Below are 24,920 nucleotides of genomic sequence, written 5' to 3' on the forward strand. Positions count from 1 at the left end.
CTATGGCGTGTCTCAGCACGCTATTTCATGCTGTTTTGAGGTGTTTTCAGCTGTTTTTGGGACGTGTCATATTTTGACATTTTTCCATACTATAGCCTTGCCGTTTTGGTCATTTTTTCAACATGCTAAGTTTTTTGTGTTTTTGGCCGTTTTTGCAAAAGTTTATGCTATGGCGTGTCTCAGCACGCTATTTCATGCTGTTTTGAGGTGTTTTCAGCTGTTTTTTGGACATGTCATATTTTGACATTTTTCCATACTATAGCCTTGCTGCTTTTGGTCATTTTTCAACATGCTAAGTTTTTTGTGTTTTTGGCCGTTTTTGCAAAAGTTTATGCTATGGCGTGTCTCAGCACGCTATTTCATGCTGTTTTGAGGTGTTTTCAGCTGTTTTTGGGACGTGTCATATTTTGACATTTTTCCATACTATAGCCTTGCCGTTTTGGTCATTTTTTCAACATGCTAAGTTTTTGTGTTTTTGGCCGTTTTTGCAAAAGTTTATGCTATGGCGTGTCTCAGCACGCTATTTCATGCTGTTTTGAGGTGTTTTCAGCTGTTTTTGGGACGTGTCATATTTTGACATTTTTCCATACTATAGCCTTGCCGTTTTGGTCATTTTTTCAACATGCTAAGTTTTTTGTGTTTTTGGCCGTTTTTGCAAAAGTTTATGCTATGGCGTGTCTCAGCACGCTATTTCATGCTGTTTTGAGGTGTTTTCAGCTGTTTTTGGGACATGTCATATTTTGACATTTTTCCATACTATAGCCTTGCCGTTTTGGTCATTTTTTCAACATGCTAAGTTTTTTGTGTTTTTGGCTGTTTTTGCAAAAGTTTATGCTATGGCGTGTCTCAGCACGCTATTTCATGCTGTTTTGAGGTGTTTTCAGCTGTTTTTGGGACGTGTCATATTTTGACATTTTTCCATACTATAGCCTTGCCGTTTTGGTCATTTTTCAACATGCTAAGTTTTTTGTGTTTTGGCCGTTTTGCAAAAGTTTATGCTATGGCGTGTCTCAGCACGCTATTTTATGCTGTTTTGAGGTGTTTTCAGCTGTTTTTGGGACGTGTCATATTTTGACATTTTTCCATACTATAGCCTTGCCGTTTTGGTCATTTTTTCAACATGCTAAGTTTTTGTGTTTTTGGCCGTTTTTGCAACAAACTATGCTATGGCGTGTCTCAGCACGCTATTTCATGCTGTTTTGAGGTGTTTTCAGCTGTTTTTGGGACGTGTCATATTTTGACATTTTTCCATACTATAGCCTTGCTGCTTTGGTCATTTTTCAACATGCTAAGTTTTCTGTGTTTTTGGCCGTTTTTGCAAAAGTTTATGCTATGGCGTGTCTCAGCACGCTATTTCATGCTGTTTTGATGTGTTTTCAGCTGTTTTTGGGACATGTCATATTTTGACATTTTTCCATACTATAGCCTTGCCGTTTTGGTCATTTTTCAACATGCTAAGTTTTTTGTGTTTTTGGCCGTTTTGCAAAAGTTTATGCTATATGTGTCTCAGCACGCTATTTCATGCTGTTTTGAGGTGTTTTCAGCTGTTTTTGGGACGTGTCATATTTTGACATTTTTCCATACTATAGCCTTGCCGTTTTGGTCATTTTTCAACATGCTAAGTTTTCTGTGTTTTTTGGCCGTTTTGCAAAAGTTTATGCTATATGGCGTGTCTCAGCACGCTATTTCATGCTGTTTTGAGGTGTTTTCAGCTGTTTTTGGGACATGTCATATTTTGACATTTTTCCATACTATAGCCTTGCCGTTTTGGTCATTTTTTCAACATGCTAAGTTTTTGTGTTTTTGGCCGTTTTTGCAAAAGTTTATGCTATGGCGTGTCTCAGCACGCTATTTCATGCTGTTTTGAGGTGTTTTCAGCTGTTTTTGGGACGTGTCATATTTTGACATTTTTCCATACTATAGCCTTGCCGTTTTGGTCATTTTTTCAACATGCTAAGTTTTTTGTGTTTTTGGCCGTTTTTGCAAAAGTTTATGTTATATGGCGTGTCTCAGCACGCTATTTCATGCTGTTTTGAGGTGTTTTCAGCTGTTTTTGGGACATGTCATATTTTGACATTTTTCCATACTATAGCCTTGCCGTTTTGGTCATTTTTTCAACATGCTAACTTTTTGTTTTTTTGGCCGTTTTTGCAAAAGTTTATGCTATGGCGTGTCTAAGCACGCTATTTCATGCTGTTTTGAGGTGTTTTCAGCTGTTTTTGGGACGTGTCATATTTTGACATTTTTCCATACTATAGCCTTGCCTTTTTGGTCATTTTTCAACATGCTAAGTTTTTTGTGTTTTTGGCCGTTTTTGCAAAAGTTTATGCTATGGCGTGTCTCAGCACGCTATTTCATGCTGTTTTGATGTGTTTTCAGCTGTTTTTGGGACATGTCATATTTTGACATTTTTCCATACTATAGCCTTGCCGTTTTGGTCATTTTTTCAACATGCTAAGTTTTTGTGTTTTTGGCCGTTTTTGCAAAAGTTTATGCTATGGCGTGTCTCAGCACGCTATTTTATGCTGTTTTGAGGTGTTTTCAGCTGTTTTTGGGACGTGTCATATTTTGACATTTTTCCATACTATAGCCTTGCCGTTTTGGTCATTTTTTCAACATGCTAAGTTTTTGTGTTTTTGGCCGTTTTTGCAAAAGTTTATGCTATGGCGTGTCTCAGCACGCTATTTCATGCTGTTTTGAGGTGTTTTCAGCTGTTTTTGGGGATGTCATATTTTGACATTTTTCCATACTATAGCCTTGCCGTTTTGGTCATTTTTTCAACATGCTAAGTTTTTTGTGTTTTTGGCCGTTTTTGCAAAAGTTTATGCTATGGCGTGTCTCAGCACACTATTTCATGCTGTTTTGAGGTGTTTTCAGCTGTTTTTGGGACATGTCATATTTTGACATTTTTCCATACTATAGCCTTGCCGTTTTGGTCATTTTTTCAACATGCTAAGTTTTTGTGTTTTTGGCCGTTTTTGCAAAAGTTTATGCTATGGCGTGTCTCAGCACGCTATTTCATGCTGTTTTGAGGTGTTTTCAGCTGTTTTTGGGACGTGTCATATTTTGACATTTTTCCATACTATAGCCTTGCCGTTTTGGTCATTTTTTCAACATGCTAAGTTTTTGTGTTTTTGGCCGTTTTTGCAAAAGTTTATGCTATGGCGTGTCTCAGCACGCTATTTCATGCTGTTTTGAGGTGTTTTCAGCTGTTTTTGGGACATGTCATATTTTGACATTTTTCCATACTATAGCCTTGCCGTTTTGGTCATTTTTTCAACATGCTAAGTTTTTTGTGTTTTTGGCCGTTTTTGCAAAAGTTTATGCTATGGCGTGTCTCAGCACGCTATTTCATGCTGTTTTGAGGTGTTTTCAGCTGTTTTTGGGACGTGTCATATTTTGACATTTTTCCATACTATAGCCTTGCCGTTTTGGTCATTTTTTCAACATGCTAAGTTTTTTGTGTTTTTGGCCGTTTTTGCAAAAGTTTATGCTATGGCGTGTCTCAGCACGCTATTTCATGCTGTTTTGAGGTGTTTTCAGCTGTTTTTGGGACGTGTCATATTTTGACATTTTTCCATACTATAGCCTTGCCGTTTTGGTCATTTTTTCAACATGCTAAGTTTTTTGTGTTTTTGGCCGTTTTTGCAAAGTTTATGCTATGGCGTGTCTCAGCACGCTATTTCATGCTGTTTTGAGGTGTTTTCAGCTGTTTTTGGGACGTGTCATATTTTGACATTTTTCCATACTATAGCCTTGCCGTTTTGGTCATTTTTTCAACATGCTAAGTTTTTTGTGTTTTTGGCCGTTTTTGCAAAAGTTTATGCTATGGCGTGTCTCAGCACGCTATTTTATGCTGTTTTGAGGTGTTTTCAGCTGTTTTTGGGACGTGTCATATTTTGACATTTTTCCATACTATAGCCTTGCCGTTTTGGTCATTTTTTCAACATGCTAAGTTTTTTGTGTTTTTGGCCGTTTTTGCAAAAAACTATGCTATGGCGTGTCTCAGCACGCTATTTCATGCTGTTTTGATGTGTTTTCAGCTGTTTTTGGGACGTGTCATATTTTGACATTTTTCCATACTATAGCCTTGCCGTTTTGGTCATTTTTTCAACATGCTAAGTTTTTGTGTTTTTGGCCGTTTTTGCAACAAACTATGCTATGGCGTGTCTCAGCACGCTATTTCATGCTGTTTTGAGGTGTTTTCAGCTGTTTTTGGGACGTGTCATATTTTGACATTTTTCCATACTATAGCCTTGCTGCTTTTGGTCATTTTTTCAACATGCTAAGTTTTTTGTGTTTTTGGCCGTTTTTGCAAAAGTTTATGCTATGGCGTGTCTCAGCACGCTATTTCATGCTGTTTTGAGGTGTTTTCAGCTGTTTTTGGGACATGTCATATTTTGACATTTTTCCATACTATAGCCTTGCCGTTTTGGTCATTTTTAACATGCTAAGTTTTTTTGTGTTTTTGGCCGTTTTTGCAAAAGTTTATGCTATGGCGTGTCTCAGCACGCTATTTCATGCTGTTTTGAGGTGTTTTCAGCTGTTTTTGGGACGTGTCATATTTTGACATTTTTCCATACTATAGCCTTGCCGTTTTGGTCATTTTTTCAACATGCTAAGTTTTTGTGTTTTTGGCCGTTTTTGCAACAAACTATGCTATGGCGTGTCTCAGCACGCTATTTTATGCTGTTTTGAGGTGTTTTCAGCTGTTTTTGGGACGTGTCATATTTTGACATTTTTCCATACTATAGCCTTGCCGTTTTGGTCATTTTTTCAACATGCTAAGTTTTTTGTGTTTTTGGCCGTTTTTGCAAAAGTTTATGCTATGGCGTGTCTCAGCACGCTATTTCATGCTGTTTTGAGGTGTTTTCAGCTGTTTTTGGGACGTGTCATATTTTGACATTTTTCCATACTATAGCCTTGCCGTTTTGGTCATTTTTTCAACATGCTAAGTTTTCTGTGTTTTTGGCCGTTTTTGCAAAAGTTTATGCTATGGCGTGTCTCAGCACGCTATTTCATGCTGTTTTGATGTGTTTTCAGCTGTTTTTGGGACATGTCATATTTTGACATTTTTCCATACTATAGCCTTGCCGTTTTGGTCATTTTTTCAACATGCTAAGTTTTTTGTGTTTTTGGCCGTTTTTGCAAAAGTTTATGCTATGGCGTGTCTCAGCACGCTATTTTATGCTGTTTTGAGGTGTTTTCAGCTGTTTTTGGGACGTGTCATATTTTGACATTTTTGCTGTTTGCTGTTTTTGTCATTTTTTCAACATGCTAAGTTTTTTGTGTTTTTGGCCGTTTTTGCAAAAGTTTATGCTATGGCGTGTCTCAGCACGCTATTTCATGCTGTTTTGAGGTGTTTTCAGCTGTTTTTGGGACGTGTCATATTTTGACATTTTTCCATACTATAGCCTTGCCGTTTTTGTCATTTTTTCAACATGCTAAGTTTTTTGTGTTTTTGGCCGTTTTTGCAAAAAGTTTATGCTATATGGCGTGTCTCAGCACGCTATTTTATGCTGTTTTGAGGTGTTTTCAGCTGTTTTTGGGACGTGTCATATTTTGACATTTTTCCATACTATAGCCTTGCCGTTTTGGTCATTTTTTCAACATGCTAAGTTTTTTGTGTTTTTGGCCGTTTTTGCAAAAGTTTATGCTATGGCGTGTCTCAGCACGCTATTTTATGCTGTTTTGAGGTGTTTTCAGCTGTTTTTGGGACGTGTCATATTTTGACATTTTTCCATACTATAGCCTTGCCGTTTTGGTCATTTTTCAACATGCTAAGTTTTTGTGTTTTTGGCCGTTTTTGCAAAAGTTTATGCTATGGCGTGTCTCAGCACGCTATTTTATGCTGTTTTGAGGTGTTTTCAGCTGTTTTTGGGACATGTCATATTTTGACATTTTTCCATACTATAGCCTTGCCGTTTTGGTCATTTTTTCAACATGCTAAGTTTTTTGTGTTTTTGGCCGTTTTTGCAAAAAACTATGCTATGGCGTGTCTCAGCACGCTATTTTATGCTGTTTTGAGGTGTTTTCAGCTGTTTTTGGGACGTGTCATATTTTGACATTTTTCCATACTATAGCCTTGCCGTTTTGGTCATTTTTTCAACATGCTAAGTTTTTGTGTTTTTGGCCGTTTTTGCAAAAGTTTATGCTATGGCGTGTCTCAGCACGCTATTTTATGCTGTTTTGAGGTGTTTTCAGCTGTTTTTGGGACGTGTCATATTTTGACATTTTTCCATACTATAGCCTTGCCGTTTTGGTCATTTTTTCAACATGCTAAGTTTTTTGTGTTTTTGGCCGTTTTTGCAAAAGTTTATGCTATGGCGTGTCTCAGCACGCTATTTCATGCTGTTTTGAGGTGTTTTCAGCTGTTTTTGGGACATGTCATATTTTGACATTTTTCCATACTATAGCCTTGCCGTTTTTGTCATTTTTTTCAACATGCTAAGTTTTTGTGTTTTTGGCCGTTTTTGCAAAAGTTTATGCTATGGCGTGTCTCAGCACGCTATTTCATGCTGTTTTGAGGTGTTTTCAGCTGTTTTTGGGACATGTCATATTTTGACATTTTTCCATACTATAGCCTTGCCGTTTTGGTCATTTTTTCAACATGCTAAGTTTTTTGTGTTTTTGGCCGTTTTTGCAAAAGTTTATGCTATGGCGTGTCTCAGCACGCTATTTTATGCTATTTTGAGGTGTTTTCAGCTGTTTTTGGGACGTGTCATATTTTGACATTTTTCCATACTATAGCCTTGCCGTTTTGGTCATTTTTTCAACATGCTAAGTTTTTTGTGTTTTTGGCCGTTTTTGCAACAAACTATGCTATGGCGTGTCTCAGCACGCTATTTCATGCTGTTTTGAGGTGTTTTCAGCTGTTTTTGGGACATGTCATATTTTGACATTTTTCCATACTATAGCCTTGCCGTTTTGGTCATTGTGTCAACATGCTCAGTTTTTGTTTTCTTCGCCGTTTTGCAAAGTTTATGCTATGGCGTGTCTCAGCACGCTATTTTATGCTGTTTTGAGGTGTTTTCAGCTGTTTTTGGGACGTGTCATATTTTGACATTTTTCCATACTATAGCCTTGCCGTTTTGGTCATTTTTTCAACATGCTAAGTTTTTTGTGTTTTTGGCCGTTTTTGCAAAAGTTTATGCTATGGCGTGTCTCAGCACGCTATTTCATGCTATTTTGAGGTGTTTTCAGCTGTTTTTGGGACGTGTCATATTTTGACATTTTTCCATACTATAGCCTTGCCGTTTTGGTCATTTTTTCAACATGCTAAGTTTTTTGTGTTTTTGGCCGTTTTTGCAAAAGTTTATGCTATGGCGTGTCTCAGCACGCTATTTCATGCTGTTTTGAGGTGTTTTCAGCTGTTTTTGGGACATGTCATATTTTGACATTTTTCCATACTATAGCCTTGCCGTTTTGGTCATTTTTTCAACATGCTAGGTTTTTTGTGTTTTTGGCCGTTTTTGCAAAAGTTTATGTTATGGCGTGTCTCAGCAGGCTATTTCATGCTGTTTTGAGGTGTTTTCAGCTGTTTTTGGGACATGTCATATTTTGACATTTTTCCATACTATAGCCTTGCCGTTTTGGTCATTTTTTCAACATGCTAAGTTTTTTGTGTTTTTGGCCGTTTTTGCAAAAGTTTATGCTATGGCGTGTCTCAGCACGCTATTTCATGCTGTTTTGAGGTGTTTTCAGCTGTTTTTGGGACGTGTCATATTTTGACATTTTTCCATACTATAGCCTTGCCGTTTTGGTCATTTTTTTCAACATGCTAAGTTTTTGTGTTTTTGGCCGTTTTTGCAAAAGTTTATGCTATGGCGTGTCTCAGCACGCTATTTCATGCTGTTTTGAGGTGTTTTCAGCTGTTTTTGGGACGTGTCATATTTTGACATTTTTCCATACTATAGCCTTGCCGTTTTGGTCATTTTTTCAACATGCTAAGTTTTTGTGTTTTTGGCCGTTTTTGCAAAAGTTTATGCTATGGTGTGTCTCAGCACGCTATTTCATGCTGTTTTGAGGTGTTTTCAGCTGTTTTTGGGACGTGTCATATTTTGACATTTTTCCATACTATAGCCTTGCCGTTTTGGTCATTTTTTCAACATGCTAACTTTTTGTGTTTTTGGCCGTTTTTGCAACAAACTAAGCTATGGCGCATCTCAGCAGGCTATTTCATGCTGTTTTGAGGTGTTTTCAGCTGTTTTTGGGACATGTCATATTTTGACATTTTTCCATACTATAGCCTTGCCGTTTTGGTCATTTTTTCAACATGCTAACTTTTTGTGTTTTTGGCCGTTTTTGCAAAAGTTTATGCTATGGCGTGTTTCAGCACGCTATTTTATGCTATTTTGAGGTGTTTTCAGCTGTTTTTGGGACGTGTCATATTTTGACATTTTTCCATACTATAGCCTTGCCGTTTTGGTCATTTTTTCAACATGCTAAGTTTTCTGTGTTTTTGGCCGTTTTTGCAAAAGTTTATGCTATGGCGTGTCTCAGCACGCTATTTCATGCTGTTTTGAGGTGTTTTCAGCTGTTTTTGGGACATGTCATATTTTGACATTTTTCCATACTATAGCCTTGCCGTTTTGGTCATTTTTTCAACATGCTAAGTTTTTGTGTTTTTGGCCGCTTTTGCAAAAGTTTATGCTATGGCGTGTCTCAGCACGCTATTTTATGCTGTTTTGAGGTGTTTTCAGCTGTTTTTGGGACGTGTCATATTTTGACATTTTTCCATACTATAGCCTTGCCGTTTTGGTCATTTTTTCAACATGCTAAGTTTTTTGTGTTTTTGGCCGTTTTTGCAAAAGTTTATGCTATGGCGTGTCTCAGCACGCTATTTCATGCTGTTTTGAGGTGTTTTCAGCTGTTTTTGGGACGTGTCATATTTTGACATTTTTCCATACTATAGCCTTGCCGTTTTGGTCATTTTTTCAACATGCTAAGTTTTTTGTGTTTTTGGCCGTTTTGCAAAGTTTATGCTATGGCGTGTCTCAGCACGCTATTTCATGCTGTTTTGAGGTGTTTTCAGCTGTTTTTGGGACATGTCATATTTTGACGTTTTTCCATACTATAGCCTTGCTGTTTTGGTCATTTTTTCAACATGCTAAGTTTTTTGTGTTTTTGGCCGTTTTTGCAAAAGTTTATGCTATGGCGTGTCTCAGCACGCTATTTTATGCTGTTTTGAGGTGTTTTCAGCTGTTTTTGGGACGTGTCATATTTTGACATTTTTCCATACTATAGCCTTGCCGTTTTGGTCATTTTTTCAACATGCTAACTTTTTGTGTTTTTGGCCGTTTTTGCAAAAGTTTATGCTATGGCGTGTTTCAGCACGCTATTTTATGCTATTTTGAGGTGTTTTCAGCTGTTTTTGGGACGTGTCATATTTTGACATTTTTCCATACTATAGCCTTTCTATTTTGGTCATTTTTTCAACCTGCTAAGTTATTGTGTTTTTGGCCGTTTTTGCAACAAACTATGCTATGGCGTGTCTCAGCACGCTATTTTATGCTGTTTTGAGGTGTTTTCAGCTGTTTTTGGGACGTGTCATATTTTGACATTTTTCCATACTATAGCCTTGCCGTTTTGTCATTTTTCAACATGCTAAGTTTTTTGTGTTTTTGGCCGTTTTGCAAAAAGTTTATGCTATGGCGTGTCTCAGCACGCTATTTTATGCTGTTTTGAGGTGTTTTCAGCTGTTTTTGGGACGTGTCATATTTTGACATTTTTCCATACTATAGCCTTGCCGTTTTGGTCATTTTTTCAACATGCTAAGTTTTTTGTGTTTTTGGCCGTTTTTGCAAAAGTTTATGCTATGGCGTGTCTCAGCACGCTATTTTATGCTGTTTTGAGGTGTTTTCAGCTGTTTTTGGGACGTGTCATATTTTGACATTTTTCCATACTATAGCCTTGCCGTTTTGGTCATTTTTTCAACATGCTAAGTTTTTTGTGTTTTTGGCCGTTTTTGCAAAAGTTTATGCTATGGCGTGTCTCAGCACGCTATTTTATGCTGTTTTGAGGTGTTTTCAGCTGTTTTTGGGACGTGTCATATTTTGACATTTTTCCATACTATAGCCTTGCCGTTTTGGTCATTTTTTTCAACATGCTAAGTTTTTGTGTTTTTGGCCGTTTTTGCAACAAACTATGCTATGGCGTGTCTCAGCACGCTATTTCATGCTGTTTTGAGGTGTTTTCAGCTGTTTTTGGGACATGTCATATTTTGACATTTTTCCATACTATAGCCTTGCCGTTTTGGTCATTTTTTCAACATGGTAACTTTTTGTGTTTTTTGCCGGTTTTGCAAAAATTTTTGCTATGGCGTGTCTCAGCACGCTATTTTATGCTGTTTTGAGGTGTTTTCAGCTGTTTTTGGGACGTGTCATATTTTGACATTTTTCCATACTATAGCCTTGCCGTTTTGGTCATTTTTTCAACATGCTAAGTTTTCTGTGTTTTTGGCCGTTTTTGCAAAAGTTTATGCTATGGCGTGTCTCAGCACGCTATTTCATGCTGTTTTGAGGTGTTTTCAGCTGTTTTTGGGACGTGTCATATTTTGACATTTTTCCATACTATAGCCTTGCCGTTTTGGTCATTTTTTCAACATGCTAAGTTTTTGTGTTTTTGGCCGTTTTTGCAAAAGTTTATGCTATGGCGTGTCTCAGCACGCTATTTTATGCTGTTTTGAGGTGTTTTCAGCTGTTTTTGGGACATGCCATATTTTGACATTTTTCCATACTATAGCCTTGCCGTTTTTGTCATTTTTTCAACATGCTAAGTTTTTTGTGTTTTTGGCCGTTTTTGCAAAAGTTTATGCTATGGCGTGTCTCAGCACGCTATTTTATGCTGTTTTGAGGTGTTTTCAGCTGTTTTTGGGACGTGTCATATTTTGACATTTTTCCATACTATAGCCTTGCCGTTTTGGTCATTTTTCCAACATGCTAAGTTTTTGTGTTTTTGGCCGTTTTTGCAAAAGTTTATGCTATGGCGTGTTTCAGCACGCTATTTTATGCTATTTTGAGGTGTTTTCAGCTGTTTTTGGGACGTGTCATATTTTGACATTTTTCCATACTATAGCCTTTCTATTTTGGTCATTTTTTCAACCTGCTAAGTTATTGTGTTTTTGGCCGTTTTTGCAACAAACTAGGCTATGGCGTGTCTCAGCACGCTATTTCATGCTGTTTTGAGGTGTTTTCAGCTGTTTTTGGGACATGTCATATTTTGACGTTTTTCCATACTATAGCCTTGCCATTTTTGTCATTTTTTCAACATGCTAAGTTTTTGTGGTTTTGGCCGTTTTTGCAACAAACTAGGCTATGCCATGTCTCAGCACGTTATTTTATGCTATTGTGAGGTGTTCTTAGCTGTTTTCGGGACATGTTGTTAAATAAAAGATGTTTAAGAAAGCCACCTCCTGAGTACTTTTGCGTAATCATATCGGTCCAAAATCAGATCAAAATCCACATAAAAATGAATTACTTTCACTCCAGCTCAAAAATTCACTATATCGGTCGCCATATCTGAAATCTGTAAAAAATCATAATCATAATCATTTCTGACCCCTTTCACTGATGTAGCCGGACGGTAAAAGCTGTGAGACTGATTGCACACCATTAAAAAAAAAATCTGTTCATCAATTAAATTAATAAAGGCTAAACCATGATTGGTTCCTCCTCCAGCTGCTCCCATCATCTTTGTGAACATCCCCAAATCGCAACACAGATTATCCCCCAGAGAGGAGAAGCTAGAGCTGTTTTTCCATCTTTGACTCACTGATATTACCTCCACAGTCATGACCTTAAAAAAAGAAACAACGAAATTCTCCCGGTCTATTGTTTCATATCCGGTGTGTGTGATTGTTAATGTGTTTTTCAGATCCTCTGTTTTGTCATTTATTTGGGGAAATTATGCATGCAGTGTGCATGTCACACAAAGTACAAAGGAAGTCTATATATGTACAGATGCATATAGATATTTATCTATTACTTGCCATGGAACGAGGCAACTTTTTATTTCAAACTCTAACCCTCTTCTATTTTTAATTCATTTTCTTTTTAATCTATTCAAAATCTAAATTTAAACTAAAACTGTGACTTGCTATTTATTACTTTCTTACTTGGAAAGTTTAAAGATAAGTTAAGGGAATGAGAAGAAGGTGTTTTTTGCAGGTTGATGCAAAATAAGATATGACAAAACGTTTTTTCTAAAGGGAAATTGTTGTGCAGCAGTTGTAGTATGGGCTGAAAGTTGTTATGATATATTTATATTTATATATTTAGCACTTTTATCATTTCCTCCTTCATTACTCTTATTTTCTTGCGAATTTTCAGGTTATTTTCTTGTGATTTCTTACTCATTTTTTCATTTTCGTTCATTTTCATTTTTCTCTTTTTTTTTTGCTTATTTTTGGATATTTGTTGTTAAGTAGCATCATTGCCTTCTCTTAAGAAATCAAGACATTTCGCTCTGGTTTCAGCAACATGGGGAGAATGCAATGAGCAACTTAACAACAAATGCCCCCAAATTTGCAGAAAGAAAAATTGCAAGAAACTTACTTGAGAGGAAAAAATGAAAACAAACAAGTGCTGAATGTAGTTATTTTCTAAAAAAAAAAAAAATTAAAATACTTTTGAATACAAAAATATGAATATGAATAAAGTTTTTTGGAAAATTATCTCTACTTTATGGATATTTTTTTCATAATTCTCCACTCCTTTAAAAACTTGTCTTGTAACATTTTACCAATTTTTTTCGCAATTTGTGGGACATTTCTTGCCAAGTTGGTTATTGTCTTTTTTCCCCATGTTTGTAAATACATTGAATAAATTTGCTCATTTCATTGTTGTTCTTATTTTCTTGCTAGTTTTTGGTCATTTTGGGGTTTTTTTTACTCATTTTTGATGGCTTTTGATGGCTTCTTTCCATGTTCTGTGAAAGAAATAAAGCCAATTTGCTCAGGTTTCAAAGGGTTAATGTTCACAACTTGAAGTCAAAGAGTCAACAGGAGTAAAACAGGTGCATCTGTGCATGATCGCTTAAATCACTTAAATACATGTGAACACGTTTTTGAGCACGTAAACTGCAAAGTGTATCATGGCCCCAACTGCACCGCTTCCTGCCACAGGAACATCGGCAGCAGAAATATGGGTCAGTATGGTGAGTAGCATCACTATCACCTCCTGCTACAGACTTTTTCATAACAGAGATTTTCATTTCACACGAACGATCTGTCAAATCCATTAACCCTTTAGAGCCCGCTTTAATATTACTCACACTCGTAGCGCTCTGAAATGAGCTTTACAAAATTCGTCTTTAAAAAACTTTATACGTTCATATTATTTTTTGCTTTTATTGAGTAAATTTCTTTAATTAACATCAGTGCTAATCATGAATATCAAATATTCATTAATTTTCAGAATTTTAAGCCTTTAAATGCCAGGTTTTTATGATGTCACTGTGTTTTTAGATGAAAAAAATATAAATATAAAAATATACTGCATGCTATGTAGATTTTTATTTTTAGTAGTAGGTTTTTTTATGATGATGATGATGATGATGACAGTCTGGGATCTGTCAGTGATCAGCAGCTACATTGACTGTGACAGGTCACCTAGTGGAAATAGCATGTATTTCCTCCATATGCCAAATATGGTCAAAATGACCTCATCAGGTGGAAAATAGTCAAAATGACAAATTCAGAGTCAAAAGCCCAGAATGACACCCAGAAATAATACAAGTCCTGTTTTTCTGCTCTGATGGCTGTGGGATCAAAAATGTCAGGAGCATTTTTGGACCTGAACAGTCTGAATGTAACTATTTAGTTCCCACAGTGAATTTTAGACTTATTGTAGGAGCTGAGCTGCAAATTCACTGATTACACTCAGATACACAATCTGGACTACATTTAGGACACATGCATCAACACACACACAATTATCACAACATGAAGAATGAAAAGTGCCTGTAATGCAGCAGTAACATCAGGACTTTCCCTTCAGTAAAGTGCAGCTTTTATTAATGTTACTGAAACACTTTGCTCTTCAGACTATGATACGCCGAAATGTTTGCAGTTACAGGTTGTGTTGAGACTCTGGATTGTTCTTTCACAGAGCGCCCTGACCTTGGATAACACGTCTGTGCTGTTTCCACCGCTGTCTCTGATGACTTCCTGCCGAGGAAATTACACCGAGTTCCCCTCCTCTTTTCTGTGGTTTTCAAAATACACAGAAAGGTGGACGCTCGCTTAATGCCAGAGAACAGGTTTTCCTGGAAGCTCACATTGTATTCAAAGAAAGTGACGATCTCTGTCAGCTCTTCGAAACTCAGCAGAACAGAGTAAAGTCTGAGATATTGCCCAACTCACCTCTGTCCGAGCCATCTGACACCAAATCTGGATTTATTTTAAGTCTGTCTTAAGATACTGAATTATTAATTTAACCTTTGAAACCTGAGCAAACTCACGTGCAAAAATGTGGAAAAGAAAATGGGCAGCTTATCAAGAAATGCCCTAAAAATTTGCAAATTAGTAAATCAATGCAAGAAAATTGCTGAAAAAATAAGCAAAAAAAAAAGAAAAAATGAGAAAAAAAGAAAATCGCAAAATTTGACGTTAAATCTGGATTCTTTTTTTTTTTTTTCAAATTCTTAATTCCATTTAACCCTTTGCAACCTGAGCAAAATTGGCTTAAAATCTTTCAAAAATACAGGAAGAGGGCAAACTTGGCAAGAAATGGTCAAAAAATTGCAAATTTTGTAAAACATTATAAGAAAATAACCTGAAAATAAGAAAACAAAGCTAAAAAGAAAAAAAAGGAAAAAGAAAAATTACTGCTAAGAATGAAATAGAATAATTATATAAAATATTTTTTTGTCTGTAGCATAATTTTAATAAATAATTTTAAGAATCACAAATACAGTTTTCTGGACATTTTTCATATTTCATTTTATTTATTTTTTTGTACATCTAATAATCCCCTCACAGCTAATTTTCAATTTAATTTCTTGGGTTTTTTGGAGGGTTTTTTTGCAATTCATGAGAGATTTCCTACCAATTTTCTCAGTTTCCAGAGGTTGAAATGCTTGTGAAAGGCATGTTGATCCAGGTTTTAAATGGTTAATAATCTGCAAAGCAACTAAAGTTATCAGACTAGAAAAGCGACCTCAGTAGAGACCTCCACGAGGCGTCCGTGTGCAGCACGCCGAGCTGATCGCAGCCTCTCGAGGTCGTTTTTGTAATTTAAACAGACGCGCTGCACCTCGTCACAGTAACATTAAAAATAAAACCTCGTTAATATCTGACTGAGCTGCAGCGTGACGCACAGAGCAGATCTGTACAGTCAACCTTCGCCCTGGGCGTTGATGTCGATTTGGTGTCCCTGGGCTTTTAACCCCGTCACCACCATGTCATCCTCCAACATAAACCAGATTAGGGTTTTCCCTGACTCCTGCGTGTTTCATTTGCATACAGCAGGGAGACCAGAGAGCAAACACACCACAAAGGCTGAATAAATCCCTGATTTTGCCTGTTATCTCACATTTCCTGCATCTTCCTGCAGCCACAATATTTCCCCTCAAAGGGCGATGAAAGTTGGCAGAGAGACAAACCACGAGTGCACGAGCCGTGCCCGTCCCCGCAGTACTCAGACGCTGGAGGTGGGGGAAAGTTTTTTCTAAGCCAAATGAGCTCATATTTACTGGCACAAACATCCACAATAAAACCACAAATATGTTACAACACTTTTACTTGTTTTATAATAAAATATAGTTATAACTTAAGCTGAAGACATCTCTTTTACCCACGCATTCCAGTAGACTGGTATGAGTTTATATTCTATATTTCATATTTTATTTTTTTTAATTAATTTATTTTTTAAAAATTTTTATTTATTTATTTATTTATTTATTTATTTATTTATTTATTTATTTTATTTTATTTTTTTTATTTTATCTTTTCTTGTCTGATCTTGTATTATTTTATTTTATGTTATTTTATCTTATTTTACTTAATTTTATTTTCATTGGTTTGTGTGTGTTTTGTTCGGTTTGCGCTGGTTTAATCCACTGTGGGCTTTGGTGTGTGTGTGTGTGTGATTGTCACTTTGAGAGAAAGTTTTTGTGTGTCGCCACAACCTACAAGCAGGAAGTTGAGAGCAGATAAGAGAGATACTCAGACGCAGATGTTCATTCAGCTTTCAGCTGGGACGCCGCGAACACTGGGAGCTTCACTGAAAACACTTTCTCTGAATCTCTAACACTTTACATCGAGAAAATGTGCGACTTCGATCTGTCTCAAGCTCTGGACGAGTAAGTACAAGAAAGTTTATTTGTGTCTAAACTTTATTTTTAAACGAAATTTGTTTTAATTAAATAAGAAATTAAAATAACAGGAGAAAGACGTCGACGATTTTTCTGCGTTTAGAGAAGCTGCTGTGAAATCCTCTCTGAAACGGGAACAGCTGCAGTCTGCCTGCCAGCGTTTCTCACTTCTCACTTACCTTCCTCATGTGTGGGGGAACAAAATATAACTAAACTGCCAGTGGTGGAAGTACATTTTCTCAAGTACTTTTACTTGAGTTGTTCCATTGTTTGGTACTTTAACCCTTTAAACCCTGAGCAAATGGGTCTGTTTCTTTCCAAAACTTGCAAAAAGAATGGAAAGGAGGCAATAAGCAACAAGAAACGGCCCAGAAATACGCGAGAAATTACTCAGGAAGTTACACGAAAATTTCCAAAAAAAAAAAAAATGTTAAAAGTGCTGGAAATTTTTTTTTCTCTATAACATTATTTTAACTATATAATCATAACAATTACAAATTTAGATTTCTGGACATTTTTTCCCCTTTTTTGAAAATATCTAATAATCTCCCCACAGATTTTTTTCAGTTCAATTCAGTTTCTTGCCTCTTTTTACTGTTTTTATATATATATATATGTGTGTGTGTGTGTGTGTGTGTGTGTGTGTGTGTGTGTGTATATATACACATGAAACTAATCCCGAGCTTTTATTTATTTGATTTTTTTTCCATTTTCATTTGAATTTCAGCTCAACCGACTGCGATGCGACAGGATGCGAGTCTCCCTGCTTTAACATGAAGGTAAAATTAACTATTATTTTATTTGATTTTATATTTTTTTTGAAGGTCAATCAAACAGACATTCTCTCACTGTATACTGATTTATTATTACTGTTGTAGAGACACACTTTCACTCGATAGATGCTGTTTTTTTGCACATAAATCTTTAAGAGTTAACCTAAACTGTGACTCAGATGAGAAGAAGCACCTGTAGGAGGACGTGATGAAGTCATGGTTTCTATTCTCTGGGTTTGTGTGTGTGTGTGTGTGTGTGTGTGCAGGAAATTAAGGATGGCATTTTTAAACTCGACATGGGACTGGACCTGGTGGTTTCCCATAACCCGAAAACGCTGCAGTCAGTGGCGTTAGTGCTGCTCGCGGCGAGCAGGATGAAAAAGTCCCTGAGCTGCCCCCACAGAGAGCTCAGAGACGACGAGCTCTGCAGCGCCATCATGAGCAGTCTGGTGATCGGTGAGCGACAACAACAAAAACCGTCTCAAAGCGTCTCAGAGAGCAGAAGTGAAACCAGAACTTCCGGGTTCTGCTCCACAAATACAAAAAAAAAAATACAAAATCCCAGTTCTAACAACTAAAAATACAACGATCACCAGTATGTGGTGCGGCGCCTCCGAAAAAATGCAGATTTCATATTTTCACTTCAATAAACGTAAAAGAGGTCAAAGCTGTTCAAGTATCGATAACAGCTTTACTGCGACACCTGTGCGTTTATATAAAAATGAACTCTCGAGATGCTCGAGGTCGCCAAAGTCCAGTTCAAAAGTTTAAATTTTGAGATGAAATAGTCAATTTATAATTATTAAATAAATGTCAGAATTATGTTATTTAAAAAAATCTGAGATGAAGTGTAAAATTTGAGATTAAAATCAAAATTTTATGAGATAAAAATCAAAATTATAAATAAAAACTAAAAGGTAAAAGTCAGGATTATGAGCTAAAGGTCAAAATTATTGAAAAAATATGAAATGAATATCAAAATTATGAGATAAATTATAAATTGGGAAAATATAGTTGTTGTTTTTTAATTAACTAAAGTGTTGAATAAAAATTAAAATTAAAAATTAAATTAAAATTAGAATTAAAATTAAAAACAAGATTACAAAATTTAGATAAAAATAAAAAAATATGGTTGAGTCAAAAATAAATGATAAAAGTCAGAATTATAAAAACAAATATTAAATGAATGGTTATGGACCAAATTATGGGGTAATAAAAATTATAAAGAATTATGACATATGATTCAAAGTTATGAAAATTAAAAGATAAAAATCTAATTATAAGATAAAATAAATTATTGTGAAATGAATCAAAATAATGAGATAAAAAGTATGAAGAATGATATTGAAGTCAAAATTATGAAAAATCAAATCCATAAAATAAAAAGTCAAAATAATGGAGAACAAAAGGATTAAATTAATTATGTCAAAATTATTGATTATAATAATTAAATAATAGTCAAAATTAAAAGTCAGATTTGCTGAAGTTATGAGATAAAAAGTACAAATTGTGAGATTAAAGTCAAATTATGAAAACTCAAAAGCACAAAATAAAAAAAGTCAAAATTTTGAAAAAAAAATCTTAGCTGTGAAATAAAAAGTCTAAATTATAAAACAAATCCGTATAATGACATAAAATTCAAAATTATGAGATAAAGGTGACAAAAATTTATACTAAAAAGTCAAAATTGTGAGTTATAAAGCATAAATGGCAAGATTATCTCGATATTTTGCACAAAAAAAAAAATCTGCCTCCATTTTTCCGCAGAAACAATCATCGAGAAAACGGAGAGCTCGACCAGCAGCGCAGAGAAACGAGTTTACCAGCGAGTCAACAGCGGGAAGCAGTACACGCTGTGTGATGTCTTTCAGAAACACGTCGTGCAAACGTCCGGACAGCTGCAGCTGCAGGCCGTCACGCTCAGAGGAGGGAACTGCGAACGCAAAGGTACTGCAAGTACATTTACACACAACTAAATACTTCTACGCCACGATAATTCTGAGAGAAATGCTTTACTTTTTCCTCCACTACATTTATTTAGTTACTTTTTACATAACATATGCAATGGTGTAATGTTATATTTAAAGTATTATGAATCTAATTTAACTCCTCTACATTTTAGAGGGAAATATTATACTTTTACCACATTTATCTGAAAGTTTTAGTTCCTTTACTAATTGTGATTTTTGCATTTTATTTTATTTTTAAAGAGCATATATCTAAATTATTTATACTATATAAAAACTGACATTTTGTTATTAATTAAATCAATAATTGTCACTCGATTCACAGATAATTTATTGCCATTTTTTAAATGTTTTTTTTAAATAATGTGAGTGTGTTTTTTAATTTTTTTTTGGATGATGTTTTTGTTTTTCTTTTTTTAAATAATTCTAGTTTGGGGTGTTTTTTTCTCATTTTTAAAAAAAATACTGTTAAGTTTTGGGTTGTTTTTTTTTCTTGAATATCTTTTAAGTTTTGGGGTGTTTTTTTGTTTGTCTGCATTGGGTACTTTTATTTCTAATTATACTAAATGTTACTAAGTAACATTTTAAATGCAGGACTTTTTTAGTGGTATTGGTACTTTTACTTAAGTAAAGCCATTAGAAATATGATATGATGAACGTCTTGCTGGTTTTATTTCTTAACTTTTACTTGAGTGAAATTTTGAATTTACTTGTAATTGGGCATTTTTTGACTATGGTATTTTTACTACAAATTAATTATCTGAACACGTCTTTTTCTCGTCATCAGTGCATTTCAAACTGGCGAGGTACAGCTCTCCTACCGTCTCCGCTGACGAAGGTCAGACTGTCCTCCTCTCCCTCTCTGACAAACTGCACATCTGCTGCTCCATGAAGGACGACAGAGCCGTGCTGCTCCTGGAGGTGAGCAGAAAACACACACACACACACACACACACACACACACACACACACACACACACACGCACACGCACACGCACACACACACATGCACACAAACACGCACACACACACATACACACACACGCACGCACGCGTGCACGCAAACACGTACACACACACATGCACACAGACACACACACGCACACGCGCGCGCACGCGCACGCAAACACACACATGCACACAGACACACACGCACGCAAACACACACATGCACACGGACACACGCGCGCGCGCGCACACACGCACGCACGGACGCGCACACACACACAGACACAGACACACACACACATGCACACACACACACACACATACACACACACACACACACACACACACACACACACACACACACACACACACACACACACACACACACACACACACACACACACACATGCACACACACACACATTTTAGATTTTAGGGCGGGTACTAAGTCCTCACATTACTTCATTTTATTTGTGTACTTTATTTGTGAATTTATCTCCTAATTTTTTTTTTCATTTTTATGACAATTTTCAATAAATTAAATTTAATAAAATAAATGTGTCTTTGCTAATAAGCCCTTCATTTCTTTTTTTTTTAAACTGTATTTATTGTCTTTTTGAACAAACATATTACATAGTGCCGTACATACATATGCCTTCTGCTATCTGTGCACATATGTATACAGACAATGTACCATGTTAATCACGGAAGTAGAAATAGAAAAAAGAAAAAAAAAAAAAGGAGATGTTACATGAGCTTTAAGCACACAATTGCATGCGATGTACACCTGTCTTATAATTAGAGTCTGTAAAATGTGAAAAAATAAATAGAATTTACATAATAAATAAAATCTGTCTTCCATACAAAAAGGTGTATAACTTTATAGGTTTTACAGGTGTGTATCAGCCTATCAGTCATTTCTCCACAAATAAAAAGAAAAACAAACAAAAACCACAACAGCAAAAAAAAAAGGATGTTCCTTATCTGTATTTCCTGACTCTAACTCTTGGTAAAAGATTGTATCATATAATTGAAATGGTTAATAAATGGTTGCCAAATTTTGTAAAATTTGCCCTCTTGTCTTTTCAAAGATTAATTAATTTTCTCAAGCTCCAAGTGCTTCATTACATCTCCTGGAAGATTTAAATGTGTCGGTGTAGTCCTGTTTCCACCTGAGATCAGACGCCGTGCGAGTAAACAGACCAATGATGCCACGTTATATTCCAAGTTGTTATTTATTATGTTAGAGTCTATAATTCCTAAAATTGTAAAGCCCTTCATTTCTTTCTTTAAATGTCAGAGTAATGTTTCTATGCGTACATTAATTAATTAAGACGTTTTCTCTTTATTATCTGTCTTTCAGGAACGCAACAAGGAAGGTTTGAAAAGCATCAGGGAGGACGAAGACATGGCCCGTTTCCTCTTTTACAGGAGGGCAAAGGGAGTCTCTGAGAGCACCTTCGAGTCTGTGAGATACCGCGGCTGGTTCATCAGCACCGGAGACGCCGAGAACCAGCCGGTGGAGATGTGCCAGGTGGACGCCTACAGATACATGACGTTCAGGATGAACTGAAGGTGTCCAGATTCATGCTGAGGATTTGAGTTTTTCATTTGTTCTGCTGCACCACTAGAGGGAGCCGTTATGTTGCAGTGAAAACTGTGAAACTGATAAGATGAACAAAAATCCGCTAAAAATACTTTATATTATTTTTATACTCACTGACAAAATGATCTGTGGAAGCTGAGCCCTAACATTTTTGTTGGGAAAGTTGTAACAGGATATTCCTCAAAAGTATTGATTGTTTTTTATATTAAATTCAATTTATTTCTCTATTGTTTGTTACAATAAATATGTTATTGTGTTGTTTTTTTTAAAATTGAAAAGTATTAAATAATATACATTTTGTGTGTATATTTTTGGTTTTTATGTTTTTTTTGTTCTTTTTTTATTTTTTTATGTATTCTGGTATTGACCCCGGTGTTTTTTCATGGCGGATATATAATTTTCTATTATATATTAAACTTTATTTTTCCAAATCCTACGTTCAGCATGAAGAAGTAATTCACTGTTCCTGTGAGTTCATTTTTCCTCATTTTCTCTTCAAAGTAATCAAATTATCTTCTGACCATAAAAATAACGTTATAATTTCTAAGCCTAAAAAACTCCCTCAAGGTGTTCATGAAATATCATGTTCACGAGAATACGACACATGAGGTCATAGTGACCTTTGACCACCAAAATCTACTCAGTGCATCCTTGCGTTCCAGTGAACATTTGTGCCAAATTTAAGGAAACTCCCTCAAGGCCCTCTTGAGATATTGCGTTCACTAGAATGAGACGAATACAAGGTTCCCATGACCTTGACCTGTGACCTGTGATCTAATCAGTTCATCTTTGCATCTATTTGAGGGTCTCTGCCAAATTTGATTAAATTCTCCCAGTGTTCTGATCACATGTTCACAAGACAGACGAGGTCATAGTGACCTTGACCTTTGACCTATGAACACAAAAATCTCATCAGTTCATCCTTGAGTCAACTTGAACATTTGTGCCAAATTTGAACATGTTCCTGTAAGGTGTTCTGATATCATGTTCACAAGACAGACAAGGTCATAGTGACCTAGACCTTTGACCTGTGGCCACCAAAATCTACTCAGTCCAAGTGGACGTTTGTGTCAAATTTGACGAAAGTTCCTCAAAGCCAACTTCAGATATTGTGTTGTTGAAAATGAGACAAATGTAATAGCCCCATGACCTTGACCTGTGACCACCAAAATCTTCTCCATAAAGCATATTGTGTTCTCAAGACAGATGAGGTCTTAGTGACTTTGACCTTTGACCTATGTCCACTAAAATCTACTCAGTTCGTTCTTGAGTCCAGTTGGACATTTGTGTCAAATTTGAAGAAATTCCCTCAAGGTGTTCGCAAAAATGAGACAGAAAAGGTCACAGTGACCTTGACCTTTGACCTATGACCACCAAAATCTACTCAGTTCATCCTTGAGTCCTAGGGGGGCATTTGTACTTAATTTGAAGAAATTCTTATAAGGCATTTTTGAAATACCACATTTAGAAGAATTGGACGGACGGACAAACGGAAAACATAATGCCTCTGGCCTCGTACAGCACCGACACGAAAGACTAAAAATGTCAAATAAAAACTAACATTTCTGAAATCTAAAAGCCGTGTCAACATGCTCTGTCTGTTACAGCGCGTCCACTTCTGTCTTTGACTAGTTGTGACTTAATTTAGTGTTTAAATCTCTGCTGAATGCACAAAACATCACAGGGCAGAGAAACCCCCCCAATACCAGCCTGTAATCTCAATTTCACAGCCCTCCCCAAATTAAATGTCAATCTGCCCTCACACTTCACAATAACAGAAATTAAAAAAAAAACTCAACCAATCAGAGGCACTTGAGAGGATTTCGTCCTCTCCTCATTGGCACAGCCCGCTCTGGTTTGCATGGCGACACCTTGGGCTTTTCCTCGACTCGACCGCAGCACCAATGAGAGGCGCCGAGCTCCGCCGTGCAGCGCCGCTCTGCATCGCTGGTGCATAGAGCCGATTATAGAGCGATGTGCATTTAACTTTAAACAGGAAGAGGAAACATCTCCATCCTCGACAAAAATAAATAAATAAATAAATAAATAAAATCTGTTGATGCAGAGCGCTGTTATCAACCTGTTTTGAATTATTTGAATAATTCAGTTTATCTTTTATTTTTTTATAGACACGTGCAAATCTTCAACCCCTTCCTCTGGATTTTGTGATTGCCTAAGACGCAAAAAAAAAAAAATCACGTGTCAAAGTGTGTGAGTGAAAGAGGAACGCTCATGTTTACATGTGCACATTCATGCACCTCACATATAAAACATAAAAAAACAACCCAAAAAACGATGAAATCATCAGAAATCTCATCGATGAAACTGCACTCGTGCAGGAGTGCATGACCGGTGCTCAACCTACTGTGTGTGTACAGTACGTGTGTGTGTGTGTGTGTGTGTGTGTGTGTCTCCCTCTGCCATGCACATTCCCGGCACATGGCAACAGAAGCTAAATATAGCCCCAGCAGCAGCCCGGCCTCACAGCGGGATCATGCTTCCTCTCGCTAACGTAGGATCCCTCCCCGCCGCTGTCCCTGTTTCTCGGCTTCAAACGAAAAAGAAAAAACCCACGGGTTCCTCTCGTGCACACCTCCTTTCTTTTCACACACACTCCCCCTCCTAATCTTTGTCACTTCCTCCATCAGCCTCCCCCTCTGCAGATCTCCGTGCACCTTGTCGCCTCTCGGCTCCTCTGCAACCTGATTAAAAAAAAAAAGATCTTTGTAGCTGCACAAATGACCGGACCCTAATCCACACACGAGGGCAGTGGTGGACTAAGTACAAGTACTTAAGTACAGTTGTGAAGTATTTCTACTCCACTGTAGCTCAGAGAGAAGTAATGCACATTTTTAACCCTTTGAATCATGAGCTAATTGGTGTGATTTCTTTCAAAGGCATTTCAGGGTGTAATTACTATTCTACTTTTCCAGGCCTGGAAATAATAACCCCATGAAACCCTAACCCAGTAAGAATATTACAACCTTTTTTCAAAGCAAATCGCTTTGTTTCAAGTTTTTTTCTTTTGCAATATATATATATATGTATTTATATATATATATATTTTTTTTTTAAAATCATAATTATAGTGCTGCAGTACTTAACTTTTAACCCCTTAACATCTGGATTGACATCTCAATCTTTTTATTTTAGTTTTTATTCAGGTGCTGTTCTCTAGCAATTAAACCTCTGAAACCGGAGAAGATTGGTTTGATTTCTTTCAAAATGGAAAAAACATAATGAGCAACTTGGCAAGAAATGTCCCGCAAACTGAAATAAATAAATAAACTAAACTAAACTAAACTAAACTAA

General features: G+C 36.3%; 1 protein-coding gene and 1 long non-coding RNA gene across 3 annotated transcripts in view; one reads left to right on the forward strand and one right to left on the reverse strand.

Annotated features, from left to right (window-relative positions):
• LOC121959619 (uncharacterized) overlaps positions 1-24,920 on the reverse strand; it is a 64,622-nt gene that overhangs the window by 20,392 nt on the left and 19,310 nt on the right. Inside the window, exon 1 of one of the 2 annotated variants that reach the window (XR_006106936.2) lies at positions 19,876-20,001. The exons of the other annotated variant lie outside the window; for it this stretch is intronic. This is a non-coding gene — a long non-coding RNA (uncharacterized LOC121959619). Of the gene's footprint in view, positions 1-19,875; positions 20,002-24,920 lie in introns of those variants that run through there. 2 annotated transcript variants of the gene reach the window in all.
• Positions 16,146-22,044, forward strand: il1b (interleukin 1, beta). The gene is made up of 6 exons (XM_042509609.2): positions 16,146-16,302; positions 17,042-17,093; positions 17,354-17,543; positions 18,855-19,034; positions 19,842-19,975; positions 21,366-22,044. The coding sequence occupies exons 1-6, from the start codon at positions 16,268-16,270 to the stop codon at positions 21,573-21,575; spliced, it is 801 nt and encodes a 266-aa protein (XP_042365543.2). The 5' UTR covers positions 16,146-16,267; the 3' UTR covers positions 21,576-22,044.

Source organism: Plectropomus leopardus, chromosome 20 (genome assembly GCF_026936395.1).
Source record: "Plectropomus leopardus strain MGB_pleo_1.0 chromosome 20, ASM2693639v1, whole genome shotgun sequence".
NCBI lineage: Eukaryota > Metazoa > Chordata > Actinopteri > Perciformes > Serranidae > Plectropomus > Plectropomus leopardus.

What these genes read in the sequence shown, in the direction of transcription:
- il1b (XM_042509609.2), top strand. Translation starts at nt 16,268, where the DNA reads ATGTGCGACTTCGATCTGTCTCAAGCTCTGGACGA. An exon ending in CTGTCTCAAGCTCTGGACGA is followed by an intron (nt 16,303 to 17,041) that starts GTAAGTACAAGA and finishes TTTGAATTTCAG; the next exon opens with CTCAACCGACTGCGATGCGA. An exon ending in AGGGAACTGCGAACGCAAAG is followed by an intron (nt 19,035 to 19,841) that starts GTACTGCAAGTA and finishes TCTCGTCATCAG; the next exon opens with TGCATTTCAAACTGGCGAGG.